A 23108-nucleotide genomic window follows, 5' to 3' on the forward strand; every position below is an offset into this window, starting at 1 on the left:
GCTCCACCCTCTGCCAGAGCCCTGCCCCCTCCCCCATTCCCCTCCCCCACATCCCTGCACTGCCCCCTCCCACTGCCCCTCCACCCTCCCCCACAGCCCCACCCTCTTCCACTCTGCCCCCTCCCCCAACAGTCCCGTTGTCCCCCCTATGGCCCCAGGGGTTAGGTGGAGGGATGACTGAGTCAACCTCAGACCACAATCAGATAAAAAGATGAATCAGGACTTTACTCCAAACTCTGGGAATGACTGAACAGACAAAGCTGGAACTAGAATTAAAAACAGGGAATGTTGAAAATAAACTTATTTAATCTTCACGGATCAGACAATTCATCAGAATCAAATCAGCACAGGAACGATTAACAAAAATCAGAATCCTGAAGCTTCCGGGAAGATGGAGGGTGCAAATTCCACAAGGTCAGTGTATATGTTGAGGTTAAAAGGACCACTCCCCCCTCAGACACCAAACTCAGGTCAACATTTCCAATAGAGTCAACTGGAGCTGGGTGGGTGGGAAAGGTGGACTGGAGTCAGTGCCCTGGAACTGGAGCTGGGTGGGTGGGAAAGGTGGACTGGAGTCAGTGCCCTGGAACTGGAGCTGGGTGGTGGGGTGGGCGGCGGGGGGACGGTTGCGGGGGAGATGGACTGGAGTCAGTGCTCTGCAGATGTGCTGGGTGGGTGGGAAATGCTTTGAATGGTGACTATACCACTTTTTAAAGGAAATTAATAACCTGTGATTTGTGGATATTCTGAGCTTAGTCCCTGATCTTTGACCCTCTATTTAAGTTTTTGCTGAGTGACTAATAGGAAAATTGGATATTCCTCTTATTGTCCTTGTTGAAAGTGTCCAGAAGCTCTTGTTGTGAAGCACTAAAGACCCAGCGATGCATCCCAAACTCAGTGAGTGATGGAAACCTAGTGAGGCTGTCCGGAAGAATAGTGATCCATGGGCTGCACTCTCGGTGAGTCAAAGGGCGCAGGCTAATGTCCAGCTCAGATAGCTCCTCCAGACCACTTATTTCCTGGAAAAACATTGCCCAAGCTAGGTCATCAGCAGTGTTGTTGTAAGTTAAGTCCAGCTTCTCAAGACTTTCTAGAAATCCAGCACATGAGACAGACACTGGAAAGAAAGCAGAGATTGCGATGAGTTTGGAACCCAATGTGAGTTACATCCTAATCACTCACTCTTCTTGCACATCCCCAGGCTCAGGCAAGACAACACAACCAGTTCCTCCCCTCCTTCAAGCTTCTGCAACACTGAGTGCAGCATCGATCAACAAGTGAGGAAAGCACAGAAATGAATCCCCGATCCTGACTGTGTGGCACTGATAATGGTAGTGGGCCTTATAGAATTAACATTCCAATGGAAACTTCCACTTTCTAGTTCACAGAATGAAAGTTCTTTCAAGCCTCTTGATGAGGAAATGTAACCAGGTAGAATGGCCAGATTAAGCTTTTAAAAAAGGTCCACCTTTGTACTCATTCTGCAGCAACTAAACAAGGTGAGACCTGCAGCTGTGGATATATTATCTCATTAACCGTCCATGAGAAGAAATTGAGAAATATAGTAAGTCAATCAAGTAAGTGTAGGGAGGTGATGTGCTATTGATAGGATTGTGTTATGAACAGCAAAGAAACAAGGTGGCGGATATAACTGAAGAATGATTTCTCATTAGTGAGTAAACAGAAGTTATTGCACCATCTCTCTGAAGGAAGATTAACCAGACAGTTAGAACACCTTGTGTAATGGCTATACATTAGGGGGAGTAATTAAATATATGGAAAGGTACAAACACTGGAGCTTCATGGGGATTTTTAACCTATTCTTGCTGAGACTAACATAAGCAGTCAAGAAGTTATTCACTCAGTCTCCTGTGGAACCCCGAGTATGTGAGCATAATTCTATAATTGGCATTTCTCATACATGGCATGTAAGGGGCTTTGTATCCCACTGACTTGATTTAATAAAAATGACTGCTAACAGTCGTTTAGCAGTACAGAACTTGAGTATTGCTGAAAATAGAGACATAGTGTTGAAGCTTTTCGTCTTGCACTCATCAGGACAATCCTAAGAATAACCAATCTAAGGAAAAACAAAAACTTACACTGCATGAGAAGAGTGTGCTGATTGGTTGGCAAGTGAACTCGGATTGGTAGAGACATTGCCATGGCGAATGCACCAGTTTCCAGAGACTGACAGTTAACTGCCAACTGTTCTTCACAGACAGAAAGAACATGTACAAACATTGCTCCTGTTCCAGCTAAACAAAATAAGTGACAGCCAGTTGCTGGTTCATTCCTCAGGGCAATACCTTGACCAGAGTCAAGCCGCCTGGTTTAAATTTTAAACAAAGCTTGGCAGTTAACTGTCAGTCACTGTAAACTGGTGCATTCGCCATGGCAACGCATCTACCAGAGTTCACTTGCCAACCAATCAGCTCTATGAAGTATAAGTTGTTGTTTTCCCTTACATTGGTATTCTTGTGACTGTCCTGATGAGTGAAAGATGAAAATCTTCGACAACATGTCTCTATTTTCAGCAAAACTCAAAAATGACAACCCTAACACTCCAATGTTTCCCAGTTCTTGAACTTGAGATAGGATGTATGATAATTTCTAATATAAACCTATAGGGTGTATGGAAAATTATGAAAAATGACAGTAAAAAAATTACAGGAGGACCTGCATAAATGAGCAGAATAAGCAACTGGAAGAGAAATCCCCTTCAACATAGGTCAAATTCTGAACCAAGAAGTAGAGGAAATAAAAGCAGAAAATGCTGGAAATACTCAGCAGGTCTAGCAGCATCTGTGGAGGAGAGAGAAGCAGAGTTAATGTTTCAGGTCTGTGACCTTTCATCAGAACTGGCAAAGGTTAGAGATGTAATAAGTTTTAACCAAGTGAAGCAGGGGTGGGGGTGGGGGGGAAAAAAGAGAACAAAAGGTAAAGTATGAGATAGGGCAGAGGGTAGGAGAGATTAACTGACGAGGTAATGGGGCAAAGGCAAAGAGAGTGTGCTAACGGTGTGGTGAAAGACAAAGCATTAGTGCTAAGAGAGTGTTAATGACAGAGTAATGAACAGCTCTGTCCAAAAGCATAAACATGAAAAAACAAGTTTAAGGCAGGCATATGGTTAAAAAAAAAATGATAAAACAAAATAAAATTAAAAAAAGGGCTAGTCACGCTCTGAAATTATTGAATTCAAATTTCAGTCCGGAAGGCTGTAGAGTGCCTAATTGGAAAATTAGGTGCTGTTCCTTGAGCTTGTGTTGATGTTCACTGGAACACTGCAGCAGGACAAGAACAGAAATGTGGTCATGAGGGCAAGTTGAAATGACAAGCAACTGGAAGCTCGGGATCCTGCTTGCGGACTGAGTGGAGGTGTTCCGCAAAACGGTCACCCAATCTGCGTTTGGTCTCCCCAGTGTAGAAGAGACCACATTGTGAGCAGCGAATACAGTATACTACATTGAAAGAAGTACACGTAAATCGCTGCTTCACCTGAAAGGAGTGTTTGGATGGTGAAGAGAGAGGAGGTAAAAGGGCAGGTATTACACCTCCTGCGATTGCATGGGAAGGTGCCATGGGAAGGGGACGAGGTGTCGGGGGTAATGGAGGAGCAGACCAGGGTGTCGAGGAGGGAACGATCCCTTCGGAATGTTGCCAGGGGAGGGGAAGATGCGTTTGGTAGCAGCATCACACTGTAGGTGACGGAAATGGCAGAGGATGATCCTTTGGATGTGGAGGCTGGTGGGGTGGAAAGTGAGGACAAGGGGAACCCTGTTGCGGATCTGGGAGGGAGGGAAAGGGGTGAGGGTAAAGGTGCGGGAAATGGGCCGGCCACGGTTGAGGGCCCTGTCGTCACAGTTGGGGAGTCTTCGGTTGAGGAAAAAGGAAGACAGATCAGAAGCGCTGTCATGGAAGGTAGCATCATCAGAGCAGATGCGTCGAGACGGAGAAACTGGGAGAATGGAATGGAGTCCTTACAGGACGTAGGGTGTGAAGAAGTGTAGTCAAGGTAGCTATGGGAGCCATTGGGCTTATAATGGATATTAGTAGACAGCCTATCCCCAGAGATGGAGACAGAGAAGTCGAGGAAGGGAAGTGTCGGTGATGGACCATGTAAAGGTGAGAGAAGGATGGAAATTGGAAGCAAAGTTGATGAAGTTTTCCAGTTCAGGGCGAGAGCAGGAAACAGCACCGATAGTCATCAATGTACCGGAAAAAGTTGGGGGAGGGGCCAGAATAGGACTGGAACAAGGAATGTTCGACATACCCCGCAAAAGGACAGGCATAACTGGGACCCATGCGGGTACCAATAGCAACACCTTTTATTTGAAGGAAGTAAGTGGAGTTGAAGGAGAAGTTGTTCAATGTGAGAACAAGTTCAGCCAGGCGGAGGAGGGTGGTGGTGGATGGGGACTGGTTGGGTCTCTGTTCAAGGAAGAAGCGGAGAGCCCTCAAACCGTCCTGGTGAGGGATGGAGGTGTAGAGAGATTGGACGTCCATAGTGAAGGAGGCGGTTAGGGCCAGGAAACTGGAAATTGTCAAAGTCATAGGGCGCCAGAAGAGCCACGGATGTAGATGGGAACAGACTGGACCAGGGAGAAAAGATAGAGTCAAGAAAGGAAGAAATAAGTTCAGTGGGGCAGGAACAGGCTGAAACATTGGGACTACCAGGACAGTCCTGATTGTGGATTTTGGCAAGGAGGTAGAAGTGGGCTGTCCGGGGAGTGGGACTATGAGGTTGGAAGCGGTTATCATAGTAGAGGAAACTAGTGTGTATACACAGGTCATTAAAAAGCGGCAGGGCAAGTAAATATGGCCTAACATTAAATGGTTCAAAGAAGAAATTTGCAGGGTTATGGGGAAACAGCAGGAGTGTGTGTCTAATTGGGTAGTTATTTCAAATACCCAGCATAGACACAATGGACTGAATGGCCCCTTTCTGTGCCGTATGATTCTATGATAAAAAATAAAAACAGAATCTGCAATTTTGTCTCTTAACAAGGAGGTAGTGTTGAAATAATACAAGAACTGACAGGTTGGAGGTACGGAATCCGTACAACAGCTCTTTGTAAAGTTCCCTAATTAATCCCACTCCCCCATTCTTTCCCCATAACCCTGCAAATGTTTCCTCTTAAAATATTTATCCAAATCCCTTTTTGAAAGTTACTATTGAATCTGTTTCCACCATAACAGTAAATCGCCTCTGCACTTTCTCCAAGGCCTTGACATCCTTCCTGAGATATAGTGCCTAGAATTGTATCCAATACTCAGTTGGAGGTCTAACCAGTGTTTTATAAAGGTTTAGCATAACTTCCTTGCTTTTGTATTCTACATCTCTATTTACAAAGCCAAGGATCCCATATGCTTTTTTTTTAAAAAACAGCCTTTTCAACCTGTACTGCCACCTTCAAAGATTTCTGTACATATACTCACCTCCCACCACCACAATCCCAGTCTCCATTCCTGCAGCTGCTTTAACATTGTACCATTTAATTTACCTCTTGTCACTCTTCCTTCCAAAATGCATCACTTCACACTTCTCTGCATTAAATTGCATGTCAGGGGTCTGTGCATTTCACTAATCTGTCTCTGCCATCTGGAATTCAGTTGCTATCCTCTTCATTGTTTACTACATTTTCACTTTCATATCGTTTGCAAACTTTATGAAATTATGCTGTGTATATCCAAGTCAAGGTAATACATATGGAAAAAGAGCAGTGGTCCGAATACCAACCTTTGGGGAACACCACGATATATTTCTCTCTCATCTGTAAAACAGTCTGTTCACTACACTTAGCCAATTTTGTATCCACATTGCCCCTTTATTGAATCCGTTTCTCAATTCCACCTACCTGCCTTTGCTCCATATCCCGAGATACCCTCACCCAACAAAAATCTATTCATCTCGGTCTGGAGTACCATTCCTCAACTTGAATCAATTTAAGTGATTACCGAGAGATGCCAAATCCTGGCCAGTCAGATTGCAGCTAGACAGCTTCAGCACACGGATATGGGTTTTATTTTGCAACATTCGGACAAGTACCCCCAGATTTCCACTAAGGCACTTATTCCAGGAGAGGTCCAAGATCTCCAGCTCTGTCAGGTTCGGGATGGTGTCACCTGTAAAATTTAACAACATTTTTATTTGCATCTTCATAAAGTTGCCCAACAATTTGAACAAGTTGAACTGAGCCTACAGAAAATAGCTGGAAAACACAACAAGAACTGCGCAGATTGCAACTGGAATCTTCAAGGAGAATAGAATCAGGGATGGTTGAGCAGCTCACCACCACCTTCTCAAGGGCAATTAGGGATGGGCAATAAATGCTGGCCTGGCCAGTGACGCCCACATCCCATGAATGAATAAAAAAAAACTCTCAGTATTTGGTCTGTAGCCCTGCAGATTACGGCACTTGAGGTGCACATCTAGATTCCTTTTGAATGAGTTGAGGGTTTCTGCCTCAACAGCCCTTTCAGGCAGTGAGTTCCAGAAGCTCACCTCCCTCTGAAAGAAAATTTTTTCCCTCATCTTCCCGATAATTTTTCTACCAATTGTTTTAAATCTATGCCCCTGAGTTACTGACCTGTTTCCTAAGGTGAATAGATCCTTCACCTCACTCTATCCAGGCTCCTCAAAATTTTGTACATTTCAATCAGATCTCCCCTCAGCCTTCTCTCTTCCAAGGAGAACAGTGGTGCAGTGGTTAGCACCGCAGCCTCACAGCTCCAGCGACCTGGGTTCGGTTCTGGGTACTGCCTGTGCGGAGTTTGCAAGTTCTCCCTGTGACTGCGTGGGTTTCCGTCGGGTGCTCCGCTTTCCTCCCACAGCCAAAGACTTGCAGGTTGATAGGTAAATTGTCCATTATAAATTGCGTCTAGCATAGGTAGGTGGTAGGAGAGTGTTGGTGATTTGGTAGGGAATATGGGATTAATGTAGGATTAGTATAACCCCTGAAATCATCAAGAGTGCCAAGCCTGCTATACTTTCAGCACTGCACGACTGCTTTGCCCGTGCTGGGACAAGGGAGCAGTACCACAGGACATGCGCGATGCAAATATCATCACCCTCTATAACAACAAGGTTGACCGCCGTGACTGCAACAACTACCGTGGAATCTCCCTGCTCAGCATAGTGGGGAAGGTCTTCGCTTGAGTCGCTTTAAACAGGCTCCAGAAGCTGGCTGAGCATGTCTACCCTGAGGCACAGTGTGGCTTCCGAGCAGAGAGATCCACCATTGACATGCTGTTCTCCCTTCGACAGCTTCAGGAGAAATGCCGTGAACAACAGATGCCCCTCTACGTTGCTTTCATTGATCTCACCAAAGCCTTTGACCTTGTCAGCAGACGTGGTCTCTTCAGACTACTAGAAAAGATTGGATGTCCACCAAAGCTACGAAGTATCATCACCTCATTCCATGACAATATGAAAGGCACAATTCAGCATAGCGGTGCCTCATCAGACCCCTTTCCAATCCTGAGTGGCATGAAACAGGGCTGTGTTCTCGCACCTACACTGTTTGGGATCATCTTCTCCCTGCTGCTCTCACATGCATTCAAGTCTTCAGAAGAAGGAATTTTCCTCCACACAAGATCAGGTGGCAGGTTGTTCAACCTTGCATGTCCAAGAGCGAAGTCCAAAGTACGGAAAGTCCTCATCAGGGAACTCCTCTTTGCTGACGATGCTGCTTTAACATCTCACACTGAAGAGTGTCTGCAGAGACTCATCGACAAGTTTGCAACTGCCTGCACCGAATTCGGCCTAAACATCAGCCTCAAGAAAACGAACATCATGGGACAGGACGTCAGAAATGCTCCATCCATCAATATTGGCGACCACGCTCTGGAAGTGGTTCAAGAGTTCACCTACCTAGGCTCAACTATCACCAGTAACCTGTCTCTCGATGCAGAAATCAACAAGCGCATGGGAAAAGCTTCCACTGCTATGCCCAGACTGGCCAAGAGAGTGTGAGAGAATGGCGCCCTGACACGGAACACAAAGGTCCGAGTGTATCAAGCCTGTGTCCTCAGTTCCTTGCTCTACGGCAGCGAGGCCTGGACAACGTACATCAGCCAAAAGTGACGTCTCAATTCATTCCAACTTCACTGCCTCCAGAGAATCCTTGGCATCAGGTGGCAGGACCGCATCGCCAACACAGAAGTCCTCGACACGGCGGGGGGGGGGGGGGGGGAGTCTGAGGGGGGTGGGTTCTGAGGGGGTGGTGGGTTCTGAGGGGGTGGTGGGTTCTGAGGGGGAGGGTGTTGATAGATTTCTTATTCTTTGTAGAAAACGGTGGAGATCATTCTTAGAACGAGTCGATAAATGAACTTTGACTTCAAGAATTCTTATAAATCAATTTCACAGAATCCTTTATGAATTATCAGTGACTCTAAATTCACAAAACAAACCTTCCCAAATTTGGTGCATAACAACTGGAGTTTACAGGAAGCTTCCTCACACAGAGATGCACCGGAAGTTTGGGATTGTCCACCACTTGGAGCAGCCCCGGTGCAGTCTCCAGGCTCTGGTCCCTGGCCGAGCGGACAGGCTTCCTGCACTGACACTACCATCAGCACCGGGGAGCTGGCACCGGACTACCTGCAGACAGTCCGTAGTCGGGCTACAACAGCAGCAGTCGCCGGGTCCCATGGAGAGGCCTACCTGCCCCGACCGCGACACAGCGTAGGGCTACAGTCAGAAATTAGCCCAGTGTTGCACACCCGGGGACATTGCAGAGTCACGGGGTGGGTGTGTGGGTCCCGAGGACTGGTTACAGGCCCGGGATCGGCAGAACCCCGAGTTAGAGATTCCCGGAGTCAGCGACTCACATCGACATCAGCATCGATAGCGGCTTCTTTCCCGAGGTAAAATCCCAAAGCAGCCATCTTCGGGAGGGGCTGCGAGGTCGCAGTGCTGCTGGGAAGGTCAGAGTGCGGGCTTTTGTGTACATCGGGCTTTGGTGAGGAGGGTGAGTATTGACCAGGTAAGGCTTAGTTGACTGGGGTTTTTTATTCCTAATTTCTGTCTGTCTTTCTTTCTTTTAAGCTAGAAGTTACGTGAGGGGTGGAAATGGCAGTCATTGGGGTAGCATGCTCCTCCTGTGAAATGTGGGAGATCAGGGAGAGGTCAAATGTCCCTGATGACGACGTTTACAGGAAGTGTGTCCAGCTGCCACTCCTTTCAGATCGCATGGATCGGTTGGAGCAGCAGTTGGACTCACTGAGGAGCATACAGGAGTCAGAAAGTATCATAGATCAGAGTTTCAGGGAGGTGGTCACACTGCAGGGTCAGCCAGATCGATGGGTGACCGCCAGGAGGGGCAGGCAGGTAGTGCACGAGTCCCCTGTGGCTATTCCCCTCAATAACAAGTATGCTACTTTGGATACTGTTGGGGGGGGGGATGGCCTCTCAGGGGAAAGCAGCAGCAGCAGCCAGGTCAATGGCACCACGACTGGCTCTGTTGCACAGCAGGGAAGGTCAAAGTGTAGGCAAGTGGTAGTGATAGGGGACTCTATAGGCAGAGACACAGGTAGGCGTTTCTGTGGCCGTGAGTGAGAATCCAGGATTGTGTGTTGTCTCCCTGGTGCCAGGGTCAAGGATGTCTCAGAGCGGGAACAGGACATTCTGAAAGGGGAAGGTGAGCAGCCAGAGGTCGTGGTCCATATTGGTACTAACGACATAGGCAGCAAGAGAAATGAGGTCCTGCAAAGTGAATATAGGGAGTTAGGCTGAAGGTTAAAAAGCAGGACCTCGAGGGTTGTAATCTCAGGATTACTCCCTGTGCCACGTGCTAGTGAGGGTAGGAATAGGAGGATAAGGAAAATGAATGCGTGGCTGAACAGCTGGTGTAGGCAGGAGGGCTTCAGCTATTTGGATCATTGGGATCTCTTCTGGTGCAGAGGTGACCTGGACAAGAAGGACAGGTTGCATCTAAACTGGAGGGGGACCAGTATCCTTGCGGGGAGGTTTGCGAGCACTGCTCGGGAGGGTTTAAACTAGTCTTGCAGGGGGGTGGGACCCAAAGTAATAGTGTCTCAGATGAGATAGTTGAGGCAAATGTAGAGGTTAGAGCAAGCCGAGTAGGCAGGCCAGGGAGCGTGGAAGGTCTGGTCAGCTAAACTGCATTTACTTTAATGCAAGAAGCCTTACAGGTAAGGCAGATGAACTCAGAGCATGGATCGGTACATGGGATTGTGATATTATAGCTATTTTGGAAACGTGGTAGAGGGATGGGCAGGACTGGCAGCTCAATGTTCCGGGGTACCGATGCTTCCGGCGTGACAGAGGTGGAGGTAAGAGAGGAGGGGGAGTTGCACTATTGATGAGGGAGGACATCACGGCAGTACTTAGACATGATATCCCAGGGGGGGGGGGGGGGGGGGAAGGTCCAGCGATGCCATATGGGTACAACTTAGAAATAAGAAAGGGGTGATCACTTTGATTGGATTATACCATAGGCCCCCCAATAGTCAGAGGGAATTGGAGGAGCATATATGTAGGGAAATCACAGATAGGTGTTGGGTAGACAGTGGCGTAGTGGCATTATCACTGGACTAGTAACCCAGAGACCCAGGTATTTCTCTGGGGACATGGGTTCGAATACCACCACAGCAGAAGGTGGATTTTGAATTTAATTAATAAATCTGGAATTATAAAGCTAGTCGAACGATGGCCATGAAACCATTGTCAATTGTTGTAAAAACCCATCTGGTTCAGTAATGTCCTTTAGGGAAGGAAATCTGCTGTCCTTACCTGGTCTGGCCTACATGTGACTCCAGACCCACAGCAAAGAACAGTACAACACAGGAACAGGCCATTCGGCCCTCCAAGCGCCGATCTTGATGCCTGCCTAAACTAAAACCTTTTGCACTTCCGGGGACCGTATCCCTCTATTCCCATCCTATTCATGGATTTGTCAAGATGCCTCTTAAATGTCGCTATCGTACCTGCTTCCACCGCCTCCACTGGCAGCAAGTTCCAGGCACTCACCACCCTCTGTGTAAAGAACTTGCCTCGCACATCCCCTCTAACTTTTGCCCCTCTCACCTTAAACCTATGTCCCCTAGTAACTGACTCTTCCACCCTGGGAAAAAGCTTCTGACTATCCACTCTGTCCATGCCGCTCATAACTTTGTAAACCTCTATCATGTCACCCCTCCACCTCCGTCGTTCCAGTGAAAACAATCCGAGTTTATCCAACCTCTCCTCATAGCTAATGCCCTCCAGACCAGGCAACATCCTGGTAAACCTCTTCTGTACCCTCTCCAAAGCCTCCACATCCTTCTGGTAGTGTGGCGACCAGAATTGCACGCAATATTCTAAGTGTGGCCTAACTAAAGTTCTGTACAGCTGCAGCATGACTTGCCAATTTTTATACTCTATGCCCCGACCGATGAAGACAAGCATGCCGTATGCCTTCTTGACTACCTTATCCACCTGCGTTGCCACTTTCAGTGACCTGCGGACCTGTACGCCCAGATCTCTCTGCCTGTCAATACTCCTAAGGGTTCTGCCACTTACTGTATACTTCCCACCTGCATTAGACCTTCCAAAATGCATTACCTCACATTTGACCGGATTAAACTCCATCTGCCATTTCTCCGCCCATGTCTCCAACCAATCTCTATCCTGCTGTATCCTCTGACAATCCTCATCATTATCCGCAACTCCACCAACCTTTGTGTCGTCTGCAAACTTACTAATCAGACCAGCTACATTTTCCTCAAAATCATTTATATATACTACAAAGAACAAAGGTCCCATCACTGATCCCTGTGGAACACCACTAGTCACATCCCTCCATTCAGAAAAGCACCCTTCCACTGCTACCCTCTGTCTTCTGTGACTGAGCCAGTTCTGTATCCATCTTGCCAGCTCACCTCTGATCCCATGTGACTTCACCTTTTGCACCAGTCTGCCATGAGGGACCTTGTCAAAGGCTTTCCTGAAGTCCATATAGATAACATCCACTGCCCTTCCCTCATCAATCATCTTTGTCACTTCCTCAAAAAACTCAATCAAATTAGTGAGACACGACCTCCCCTTCACAAAACCATGCTGCCTCTCGCTAATAAGTTTGTTTGTTTCCAACAATGTGGTTAACTCTTACGTGCCCTCTGAAATGGCCTAGCAAGCCACTCAGTTGTACCTAACCGCTACGAAGTCAATATAAAGGAATGAACAGACAGACCACCCGGCATCGATCTAGGCACCGGAAACGACAAAGGCAAACCCAGCCCCGACGACCCTGCAAAGTCCTCCTTACTAACATCTGGGGGCTTGTGCCAAAGTTGGGAGAGCTGTCCCACAGACTAGTCAAGCAACAGCCTGACACAGTCATACTCACGGAATCATACCTTACAGACAATGTCCCAGACACTGCCATCACCATCCCCGGGTATGTCCTGCCCCACCGGCAGGACAGACCCACCAGAGGTGGTGGCACAGTGGTATACAGTAGGGAGGGAGTTGCCCTGGGAGTCCTCAACATCAACTCCGGACTCATAGCATCAGGTCAAAAATGGACAAGGTGACCTCCTACTGATTACCACCTACCACCCTCCCTCAGTTGATGACTCAGTACACCTCTGTGTTGAACACCACTTGGAGGAAGCACTGAGGGTGGCAAGGGCACAAAATGTCCTCTGGGTGGGGGACTTCAATGTCCATCACCAAGAGTGGCTCGGTAGCAGCACTACTGACCGAGCTGGCCGAGTCCTAAAGGACATAGCTGCTAGACTGAGTCTGCGGCAGGTGGTGGGAAACCAACACGAGGGAAAAACATACTTGACCTCGTCCTCACCAATCTGCCTGCCGCAGATGTTTCTGTCCATGACTGTATTGGTAGGAGTGACCACCGCACAGTCCTTGTGGAGACGAAGTCCCGCCTTCACTTTGAGGATACCGTCCATCGTGTTGTGTGGCACCACCACCGTGCTAAATGGGATAGATTTCGAACAGATCCAGCAATGCAAAACTGGGCATCCATGAGGCGCTGTGGGCCATCAGCAGCAGCAGAATTGTATACAACCACAATCTGTAACCTCATGGCCTGGCATATCCCTCACTCTACCATTACCTTCAAGCCACGAGACCAACCCTGGTTCAAGAAGAGTGCAGGAGGGCATGCCAGGAGCAGCACCAGGTATACCTCAAAATGAGGTGTCAACCTGGTGAAGCTACAACACAGGACTATCTGCATGCCAAACTGCATAAGCAGCATGCAATAGATAGAGCTAAGGGATCCCGTAACCAACGGATCAGATCTAAGTTCTGCAGTCCTGCCACATCCAACCGTAAATGGTGGTGGACAATAAAACAACTAATTGGAGGAGGTGGCTCCACAAATATCCCCATCCTCAATGATGGGGGAGCCCAGCACATCAGTGCGAAAGAGAAGGCTGAAGCATTTGCAACAATCTTCAGCCAGAAGTGCCGAGTTGATGATCCATCTCGGCCTCCTCCTGAAGTCCCCAGCATCACAGATACCAGACTTCAGCCAATTCGATTCACTCCGCGTGATATCAAGAAATGACTGAAGGCACTGGATATTGGAAAAGCTATGGGCCCTGACAATATTCCGGCAATAGTACTGAAGACCTGTGCTCCAGAACTTGCCGGACCCATAGCCAAGCTGTTCCAGAACAGCTACAACACTGGCATCTACCCTGCAATGTGGAAAATTGCCCAGGTATGTCCTGTACACAAAAAGCAGGACAAGTCCAACCCGGCCTATTACCGCCCCATCAGTCTACTCTCAATCATCAGTAAAGTGATGGAAGGTGTCATCAACAGTGCCATCAAGCAGCACTTGCTTCACAATAACTTGCTCAGTGATGCTCAGTTTGGGTTCCACCAGGGCCACTCAGCTCCTGACCTCATTACAGCCTTCGTTCAAACATGGACAAAAGAGCTGAACCCCAGAGGTGAGGTGACAGTGACTGCCCTTGACATCAAGGCAGCATTTGACCGAGTATGGCATCGAGGAGCCCTAGCAAAACTGAGGTCAATGGGAACCAGCTGGCTGGAGTCAAACCTAGCGCTAAGGAAGATGGTTGTGGTTGTTGGAGGTCAATCATCTGTGCTCCAGGACATGACTGCAGGAGTTCCTCAGGGTAGTGTCCTAGGCCCAACCATCTTCAGCTGCTTCAATGACCTACCTTCAATCACAAGGTCAGAAGTGGGGATGTTTGCTGATGATTGCACAATGACCAGCACCATTCGTGACTCCTCAGATACTGAAGCAGTCTGTGTGGAAATGCAGCAAGACCTGGACAATATCCAGGCTTGGGCTGATAAATGGCAAGTAACATTTGCGCCACACATGTGCCAGGCAATGACCATCTCCAACAAGAGAGAATCTAACCATCGCCCCTTGACATTCAACGGCATTACCATCGCTGAATCCCCTATCAACATCCTAGGGGCTACCAATGACCAGAAACTGAACTGGAGTAGCCATATAAATATCGTGGCTACAAGAGCAGGTCAGAGGCCAGGAATCCTGAGGCGAGTAACTCCTGACTCCCCAAAGCCTGTCCACCATCTACAAGGCACAACTCAGGAGTGTGATGGCACCCCATCTTCAAACATTCACTCCCTCCACCACCGACGCACAGTGGCAGCAGTGTGTACCATCTACAAGATGCACTGCAGCAACACACCAAGGCTCCTTAGAAAGCTCCTTCCAAACCTGTGACCTCTACCAACTAGAAGGACAAGGGCAGCAAATTCATGGGAACACCACCACCTGCAAGTTCCCCTCCAAGTCACACACCATCCTGACTTGGAACTATATCGGCGTTCCTTCACTGTCGCTGGGTCAAAATCCTGGAACTTCCTTCCTAACAGTACTGTGGGTGTACCTACCCCAAATGGACTGCAACGGTTCAAGGAGGCAGCTCACCACCACCTTCTCAAGGGCAATTAGGGATGGGCAATAAATGCTAGCCTGGCCAGTGACACCCACATCCCTGAATGAATAAATAAATAAAAAAAATTATAGGGTTGTAATAGGAGGTGATTTTAACTTCGCTAATATTGACTGGGACTGCCTTAGTGCTAAGGGATCAGATGGGGAAGAATTTGTTAAGTGTGTCCAGGATAGTTTTCTGAAGCAGTATCTGGATGGCCCTACTAGAGAAGGGACTACACTCGGCCTCCTCTTAGGAAATGAGGATGGGCAGGTGGTTGATGTGTCGGGGGGAACACTTTAGGACCAGTGACCATAACTCTATTAGTTTCAAGATAGTTATGGAAAAGGATAGGACAAGTCCTCAAGTTGAAGTCCTAAATTGGGGGAAGGCTAATTTTGATGGCATCAGACAGGAACTCTCAAAGTTTGAATGGGAGGGGCTGTTTACAAGTAAAGGGATGTCTGGCAGAGATTTTTCTATCATCGTTAGCCACGGGTGAGGTCCCGGAGGACTGGAGGATAGCTAATGTTGTGCCTTTATTCAAGAAGGGCAGCAAGGATAAGCCAGAGAACTGCAGGCCAGTGAGCCTTACATCAGTGGTGGGAAAGTTACTGGAAGGGATTTTGAGAGACAGGATTTATATGTATTTGGAAAGGTATGGTCTGATTAGGGATAGTCAGCATGGCTTTGTGCGTGGGAAATCATGTCTCACGAATTTGATTGTGTATTTTGAGGAGGTGACCAAGAGGATTGACGCGGGCAGGGAGATGGACGTTGTCTACATGGACTTTAGCAAGGCCTTTGACAATGTCCCTGCATGGTAGGCTGGTGTGGAAGGTTTGAACACATGGGATCCAGGGCGAGCTAGCCAATTGGATACAAAATTGGCTTGGTGATAGGTGGCAGAGGGTGGTAGTGGAGGGTTGTTTTTCAGATTGGAGGCCGGAGACCAGTGGTGTGGCGCAGGGATCGGTGCTGGGCCCTCTGTTGTTTGTCATATATATTAATGACTTGGATGAGAATGTAGGAGGCATGATTAGTAAGTTTGCAGATGACACCAAAATTGGTGGTATAGTGGACAGTGAAGAAGGTTGTCTAAGGTTACAACAGGATATAGATCAACTGGGAAAGTGGGCAAGGGATTGGCAAATGGAATTTAACGCAGACAAGTGCGAAGTGATGCATTTTGGGGAGTGAAACCAGGGCAGGACATATAGAGTGAATGGCAGGGCCCTGGGGAGTGTTGTTGAGCAGAGAGACCATGGGGCGCAAGTACATAGTTCCCTGAAATTGGCAACACAGGTAGACAGGTAGATAACGTTGGTTAGGCCGCACTTGGAGTACTGTGTGAGGTTCTGGTCGCCACACTACAGGAAAGATGTGATTAAGCTAGAGAGGGTGCAGAAAAGATTTACAAGGATGTTGCCTGGTTTGGAGGGTTTGAGTTATAAAGAGAGATTGGATAGGTTGGGTCTGTTTTCCCTGGAGCGAAGGGGGCTGAGAGGGGACATGATAGAGGTGTATAAAATTATGAGAGGGATACATAGGGTTTAGTTTAGAGATACAGCACTGAAACAGGCCCTTCAGCCCACCGAGTCTGTGCCGACCATCAACCACCCATTTATACTAATCCTACACTAATCACATATTCCTACCACATCCCCACCTGTCCCTATATTTCCCTACCACCTACCTACACTAGGGGCAATTTATAATGGCCAATTTACCTATCAACCTGCAAGTCTTTTGGCTTGTGGGAGGAAACCGGAGCACCCGGAGAAAACCCACACAGACACAGGGAGAACTTACAAACTCCACACAGGCAGTACCCAGAATTGAACCCGGGTCGCTGGAGCTGTGAGGCTGCGGTGCTAACCACTGCGCCGGTGGGTAGATTGACAGAGTCTGTTTCCCATGGTAGGGGTGACTAAAACTAGAGGGCATAGATTTAAGGTGAGAGGGAGGAGGTTTAAAAGGGATCAAAGGGGTAAATTTTTCACACAAAGAATAGTGGGTATCTGGAATGAGCTGCCAGAGGAGGTGGTGGAGGCAGGAACAGTAGCGACTTTTAAGAGGCATCTGGACAGGTACTTGAATGAGCAAGGCATAGAGGGATATGGAATTAATGCAGGCAGGTGGGATTCGTATAGATAGGCATTATGGTTGGCATGGCCGTGGTGGGCCGAAGGGCCTGTTTCTCTGCTGTACGACTTTATGACTAAGAAACTCACCACCAGCTTCTCAGGCAATTAGGGATGGGCAACAAATGCTGGCCTAGCCAATGATGCCCACATCCCATGAAACAGATTTTTAAAAAAACACAAGACTCTACCTTCACCTTAAAAATAATAGCATGCAGTTACTGCAAGCAATTAGGAAGGAAAATGGAATGTTGGCCTTTATTGCAAGGGGGATGGAGTATCGAAGTAGGGAAGTCTTGCTAACAATTTTAAAGGGCATTGGTGAGACTGCACCTAGAATACTGTGCACAGCTTTGGTCACCTGACTTAAGGAGGGATGTAATTGCCCTGGAGGCTGTTCAGAGAAGGTTTGCTAGATTGGTACCTGTGATGAAGGGGTTTTCTTACAAGGAAAGGTTAGGCAGCTAGAGCCTAAACTCATTGGACTTCAGAAGAATGAGAGGTGATCTTATTGAAACATAAGATTCTGAGGGGGCAAAAGCAAAATACTGTGGATGCTGGAAATCTGAAATGGAAACCGAAAAGCTGGAAATACTCAGTAGATCAGGCAGCGTTCTGTGGAGAGAGAAATAATGTTTCGGGTCGATGACCTTTCATTACCACTGGGAAAAGTCAGTAATATAATAGGTTTTAAACAAGTGAAAGGGGGGTGCGTGGGTAAAGGAACAGAAGGTAAGGTCTGTGATAGGGTAGAAGATTGCAGAGATTAAATGACAAACGAGTCTGTGGTGCAGACCCAAAGTGAGTGGCAATGGGACAAGTAAAATAAAAATGTGTAGAGTTGGTGTGAATGGCGGCCATACAAATGCAAAAACAAGAGAAAATGAGACTAAAACTGAAACCTGCAAAGACAAAGGAAACAAAATGGGGCCATTGAGCTTCATTGGAACACTACAGGAGGCCAAGGACAGAGAGGTCAGTGTGACAGCAAAGTGGAGAATTAACATGACAGGTGACCGGAGGTTCGGGGTTATGCCTGCGGAATGAGTAGAGGTGTTCCACAAAGCGGTCACCCCATATGCATTTGCTCTCCCCAATGTAGAGCGCATTGTGAGCAGCAAATAAAGTCTACTAAATTGTTCCTATTTCTTTTCTTATGTTTGATCAGGCATTTATCAAAACTCTTTTACAGCCACATCTCCTTCCTCAGCAACTTTCTCCACATGGATTCCAATTGAAATTTCACCCTTCACGTTTCAGATCTGCCCACAATCTCCGAAACATTCAGCATTCCTTGAACTGCTCTTCTTGCTGTGTGCTGAAATTCACACTGAATGCCATGTACCACCACTTCCACACTCTCTACCTCTCTCTTCAGCAGCACCAACTCACTATCGCCCAGGAGTAGGCAATTCAGCCCCTCGAGCCTGCTCTGCCATTCAATACGATCATGGCTGATCTCATCTCAGCCTCAACTCCACTTTCTTGCCCATTCTCCATAACCCTTCAACCCATTACTAATTAAAAATATGTCTACCTCCTCAAATTTACCCAATGTCCCGGCATCCACCGCACTCTGGGGTAGTGAATTCCACAGACTCACGACCCTTTGAGAGAAGTAATTTCTCCTCATCTCGGTTTTAAATCTGCTACCCCTAATCCTAAAACTATGACCTCTCATTCTAGATTGCTCCACAAGACCATCCTCTCTACGTCTACTTTGTCAATCCCCTTAATCATCTTATCTACCTCAATTTGATCTCCTCTCATTCTTCTAAACTCCAGAGAGTAAAGGCCTAAACTGCTCAATCTCTCTTCATCAGACAAACCCCTCATCTCTGGAATCAATCTAGTGAACCTCCTCTGAACTGCCTCCAATGCAACTACATCCCTCCTCAAATAAGGGGACCAAAACTGTCCGCAATACTCCAGGTGCGGTCTCACTAATGCCTCGTACAGTTACAGCAACACTTCCCTACTTTTATATTCTATTCCTTCAGCAATAAATGCCAAAATTCCATTTGTCTTCCTTATATCCTGCTGAACCTGCAAACTAGTTTTCTGTGATTCATGCACAAGGACACCCAGATCCCTCTGCACCGAAACACTCTGAAGTTTCTCTCCATTTAGATAATTTGCCTTTCTATTCTTCCGACCAAAATGGATAACCTCACGCTTATCCACATTAAACTCCATCTGCCAAATTTTGGCCCATTCACCTAATCTATCCATATCCATTTGTAAATTTCTCATTTCTTTATTGCAACTTACTGTCCCACCTATTTTAGTGTCATCTGCAAATTTGGCGATAGTACCTTCTATCCCTGCATCCAACTCATTGATATAGATTGTAAATAGTTGGGGCCAGAGGACCAATCTCTGTGCCACCCCACTAGTTACATCTTGCCAACCAGAAAAGGGCCCATTTATCCCGACTCTCTATTTTCTGTTGGTTAGCCAAAGCTCTATCCAAATAAATTGCCCCTAACCCCATGTGATCATACCTTGTGTATTAACCTTTTGTGCAGCACCTTATCAAATGCCTTCTGGAAGTCCAGATAAACTACATCTACAGGATCCCCATTATCCACTTGTTACAGCTTCGAAGAACTCTAGCAAATTAGTCAAACATGATTTACCCTTCATAAAACCATGCTGATTCTAATGGATTGCATTTTGACTTTCGAAATGTCCTGTTATTACTTCCTTAATAATGGATTCTAACAATTTCCCAATGACAGATGTTAAACTAACTAGTCTATAGTTTCCTACTTTCTGCCTCCTCACTTTTTGAATAAGGATGTTATATTAGCATTTTTCCAATCCATTGGAACCTTTCCCACATCCAAGGAATTTTGGAATATTATAACCAATGGATCCACTATCTCCGCTGCCACTTCCTTTAAGACCCTAGGATGTAGGCCATCAGGCCCTGGGGAATTGTCTGCCTTCAATCCCAATAGTTTGCTCTGTACTTTTTCCCTAGTGATGATGATTGCTCTAAGTTCCTCCCTTTCTATAACCTCTGCATTTCCTGTTACTATTGGGATGGTACTAGTGTCCTCCACTGTGAAAACTGAGGCAAAATACTGATTTAGTGTCTCTGCCATTTCTGTATTCCCCTCTATTAACTCCCCAGTCTCATCCTCCAAGGAACCAACACTCACTTTAGTTACTCTCTTCCCTTTTAGAACATGGAACAGTACAGCACAGTACAGGCCCTTCGGCCCACGATGTTGTGCCGAACCTTTAATCTACTCTAAGATCAAACTAACTACCTACCCTTCATTCTACTATCATCCATGTACCTATCCAAGAGTCGCTTAAATGTCCCTAATGTATCTGCTTCTACTACCACCGCTGGCAGCGCATTCCACGCACCCACCACTCTCTGTGTAAAGAACCTACCTCTGACATCTCCCCGAAACCTTTCTCCAATCACCTTAAAATTATGCCCCCTGGTGATAGCCCTTTCCGCCCTGGGAAAAAGTCTCTGGCTAGCAACTCTATCTATGCCTCTCATCATCTTGTACCCCTCTATCAAGTCACCGCTCATCCTTCTTCGCTCCAATGAGAAAAGTCCTAGCTCCCTCAATCTTTCTTTGTAAGACATGCCCTCCAGTCCAGGCAGCATCCTGGTAAATCTCCTCTGCACCCTCTCTAAAGCTTCCACATCCTTCCTATAATGAGGCCACCAGAACTGAACACAATATTCCAAGTGTGGTCGAACCAGGGCCTTATAGAGCTGCAGCTTAAACTCAATCCCCGTTAATGAAAGCCAACACACCATACGCCTTCTTAACAACCCTATCAACTTGGGTGGCAACTTTGAGCGATCTATGGACATGGACCCCAAGATCCCTCTGTTCCTCCACACTACCAAGAATCCTGTCTTTAAGCCTGTATTCTGCATTCAAATTCGACCTTCCAAAATGAATCACTTCACTTTTATATACTTATAGAAGCTTTTGCTATCCGTTTTTATATTTTGCGCTAGTTTTCTTTCATAATTTACTTTTGCTCTTTTTATTACTTATTTAGTAACCCTTTGTTGATCTTTAAAAGTTTCCCAATCTTCCAGCCTGCCACTGGCCTTTGCAATATGGTATGCCTTAGTTTTTGTCTTTATGTTATCCTTAACTTCCTTGCTTAGTCACACACCATCCTGACTTGGAACTATATCGCTGTTCCTTCCCTGTCGCTGGGTCAAAATCCTGGAACTCCCTTCCGAACAGCACTGTGGGTGTACCTGGATTAGTATCAATGGGTGGTTGATGTTCGGCACAGACTCGGTGGGCCGAAGGGCCTGTTTCAGTGCTGTATCTCTAATCTAATCTAAACCTACCCCACATGGACTGCAGTGGTTCAAGAAGGCAGCTCACCACCACCTTCTCAAGGGCAATTAGGGATGGGCAATAAATGCTGGTCTTGCCAGTGACACCCACATCCCGTGAAAGAATTTTTAAAAATGAATTGAATTTAGTTAAGCTAATTTTGCCAATGGCCCTTCAGGAAGTCTTATTCAATTACATAATGTGGACATCAGTTAGCTAATTTATTTATAAATTTAATGAAGTTAAGCATTCTCAAGAAGAACCTTTTATTCCCAAATCCATACTGACCATTACTTATGAAACTATTCCTGTACTGGTGCCCCTCCATCTACTTATTGTAGTTTCCATTATTTTACTCGAATTCAAGTTCAACTAATGTCCTGAGGAAGCTTTACTCTAGCCTCCTGGCAATGACACAATGCCAGTTACCGAACCAATCCATCGGACTATATTTTCCACCATCCTTCTCATCCAATCCACTACTGCTGTTTTCATCACCCAATCCTCCCTTGGTCTCTACTCTGACTCCTTGGGCACCTGAGCTGTGGCTCAGTTGGTAGCAGTCTCATCTCTGATTCACAAGGTTCTGGATTCAAGTTCCACTCCAGGTCTTGTGCACAAAAATCAGGGCTGACACACCAGTGCAGTACCAAGGGAGTGCTGCATTGTCAGAAGTGCCATATTTCAGATGAGATGTTAAACTGAGGGCCCGTCTCCCCCCTGGTGGACAAAAGTATCCTGCAGCACTTTTAGCAAGACTTAGTTGTTGTTTTTAATTATAATCTTCTAAAGTTTTAAATTTAAAGGGTTTAGTCATGGCAGGAGAGCTTAAAGCTGTGGTTTGCTCCTCTTGCTGTATGTGGGAATCCGGGAACATTTCCAGTCCCTGGGATCAGCATGTGTGTAGGAAGTGTGTCCAGCTGCAGCTCCTGGAAACTCGGGTTTCAGAGCTGGAACGGCGGCTGGAAACACTGCAGCATCCGCGAGTCTGAGAGCATCATGGATAGCATGTATAGAGAGGTGGTCACACTGCAGCTAAAGGTACTTGAGGGAGGAAGGGAATGGGTGACCACCAGGCAGTCCAAGAGAATCAGGCAGGTAGTTCAGGAGTCCCCTGGGGTCCCGCTTGCAAATCGGTATTCCATTTTGGAAGCTGATGAGGCTGGTTCCTCCAAGGAGTGCGGATAGAGCCAAACTTCTGGCACCGCAAGCAGCCTGTCTGCACAGGAAGGGGGAAAGAGAGGAAGAGCAAGAGTAATAGGGGATTCTATAGTCAGGGGAACAGATAGGCGCTACTGTGGCCGTCAACATGACTCCAGGATGGTGTGTTGCCTCCCTGGTGCCAGGGTCCAGGATGTCACTGAATGGCTGCAGGGCATCCTGAATGGGGAGGGTGATAAGGCAGAGGTCATGGTACATGTTGGTACCAATGACATAGGTAGAAAGAGGGATGAGGTCTTGCATCAAGAATTCAGGGAGTTAGGCAGCAGACTAAAAAGCAGGACCTCTCGGGTTGTAATCTCTGGATTACTCCCAGTGCCACGTGCTAGTGAGTATAGAAATAGGAGAATAGCACAGATGAATGCATGGCTTAAGAGTTGGTGCAGGAGGGAGGGCTTTAGATTCCTGGACCACTGGGACCGTTTCTGGGGAAGGTGGGACCTGTACAAGCGGGACAGTCTACATCTGAACCAGAGGGGGACTAACATCCTTG

The 23108-nt window shown here is 46.9% G+C and overlaps 1 protein-coding gene across 4 annotated transcripts in view; it reads right to left on the reverse strand.

Moving 5' to 3' along the window:
- Positions 1-384: 384 nt before the first annotated feature.
- Positions 385-23108, reverse strand: part of LOC137374993 (leucine-rich repeat-containing protein 31-like) — a 116396-nt gene continuing 93672 nt past the window's right edge. For all 4 annotated transcript variants that reach the window (XM_068041616.1, XM_068041614.1, XM_068041613.1 and 1 more), the window contains exons 10-11: positions 5959-6126; positions 385-1117 (exon numbers count right to left, since the gene is read on the reverse strand). In XM_068041616.1, coding sequence (XP_067897717.1) covers positions 798-1117; positions 5959-6126 — 488 coding nt within the window. In that variant the 3' untranslated portion in view covers positions 385-797. The remainder of the gene's footprint in view (positions 1118-5958; positions 6127-23108) is intronic.

The sequence above is a fragment of the Heterodontus francisci genome, chromosome 11 (genome assembly GCF_036365525.1).
Source record: "Heterodontus francisci isolate sHetFra1 chromosome 11, sHetFra1.hap1, whole genome shotgun sequence".
NCBI classification, from domain to species: Eukaryota; Metazoa; Chordata; class Chondrichthyes; order Heterodontiformes; family Heterodontidae; genus Heterodontus; species Heterodontus francisci.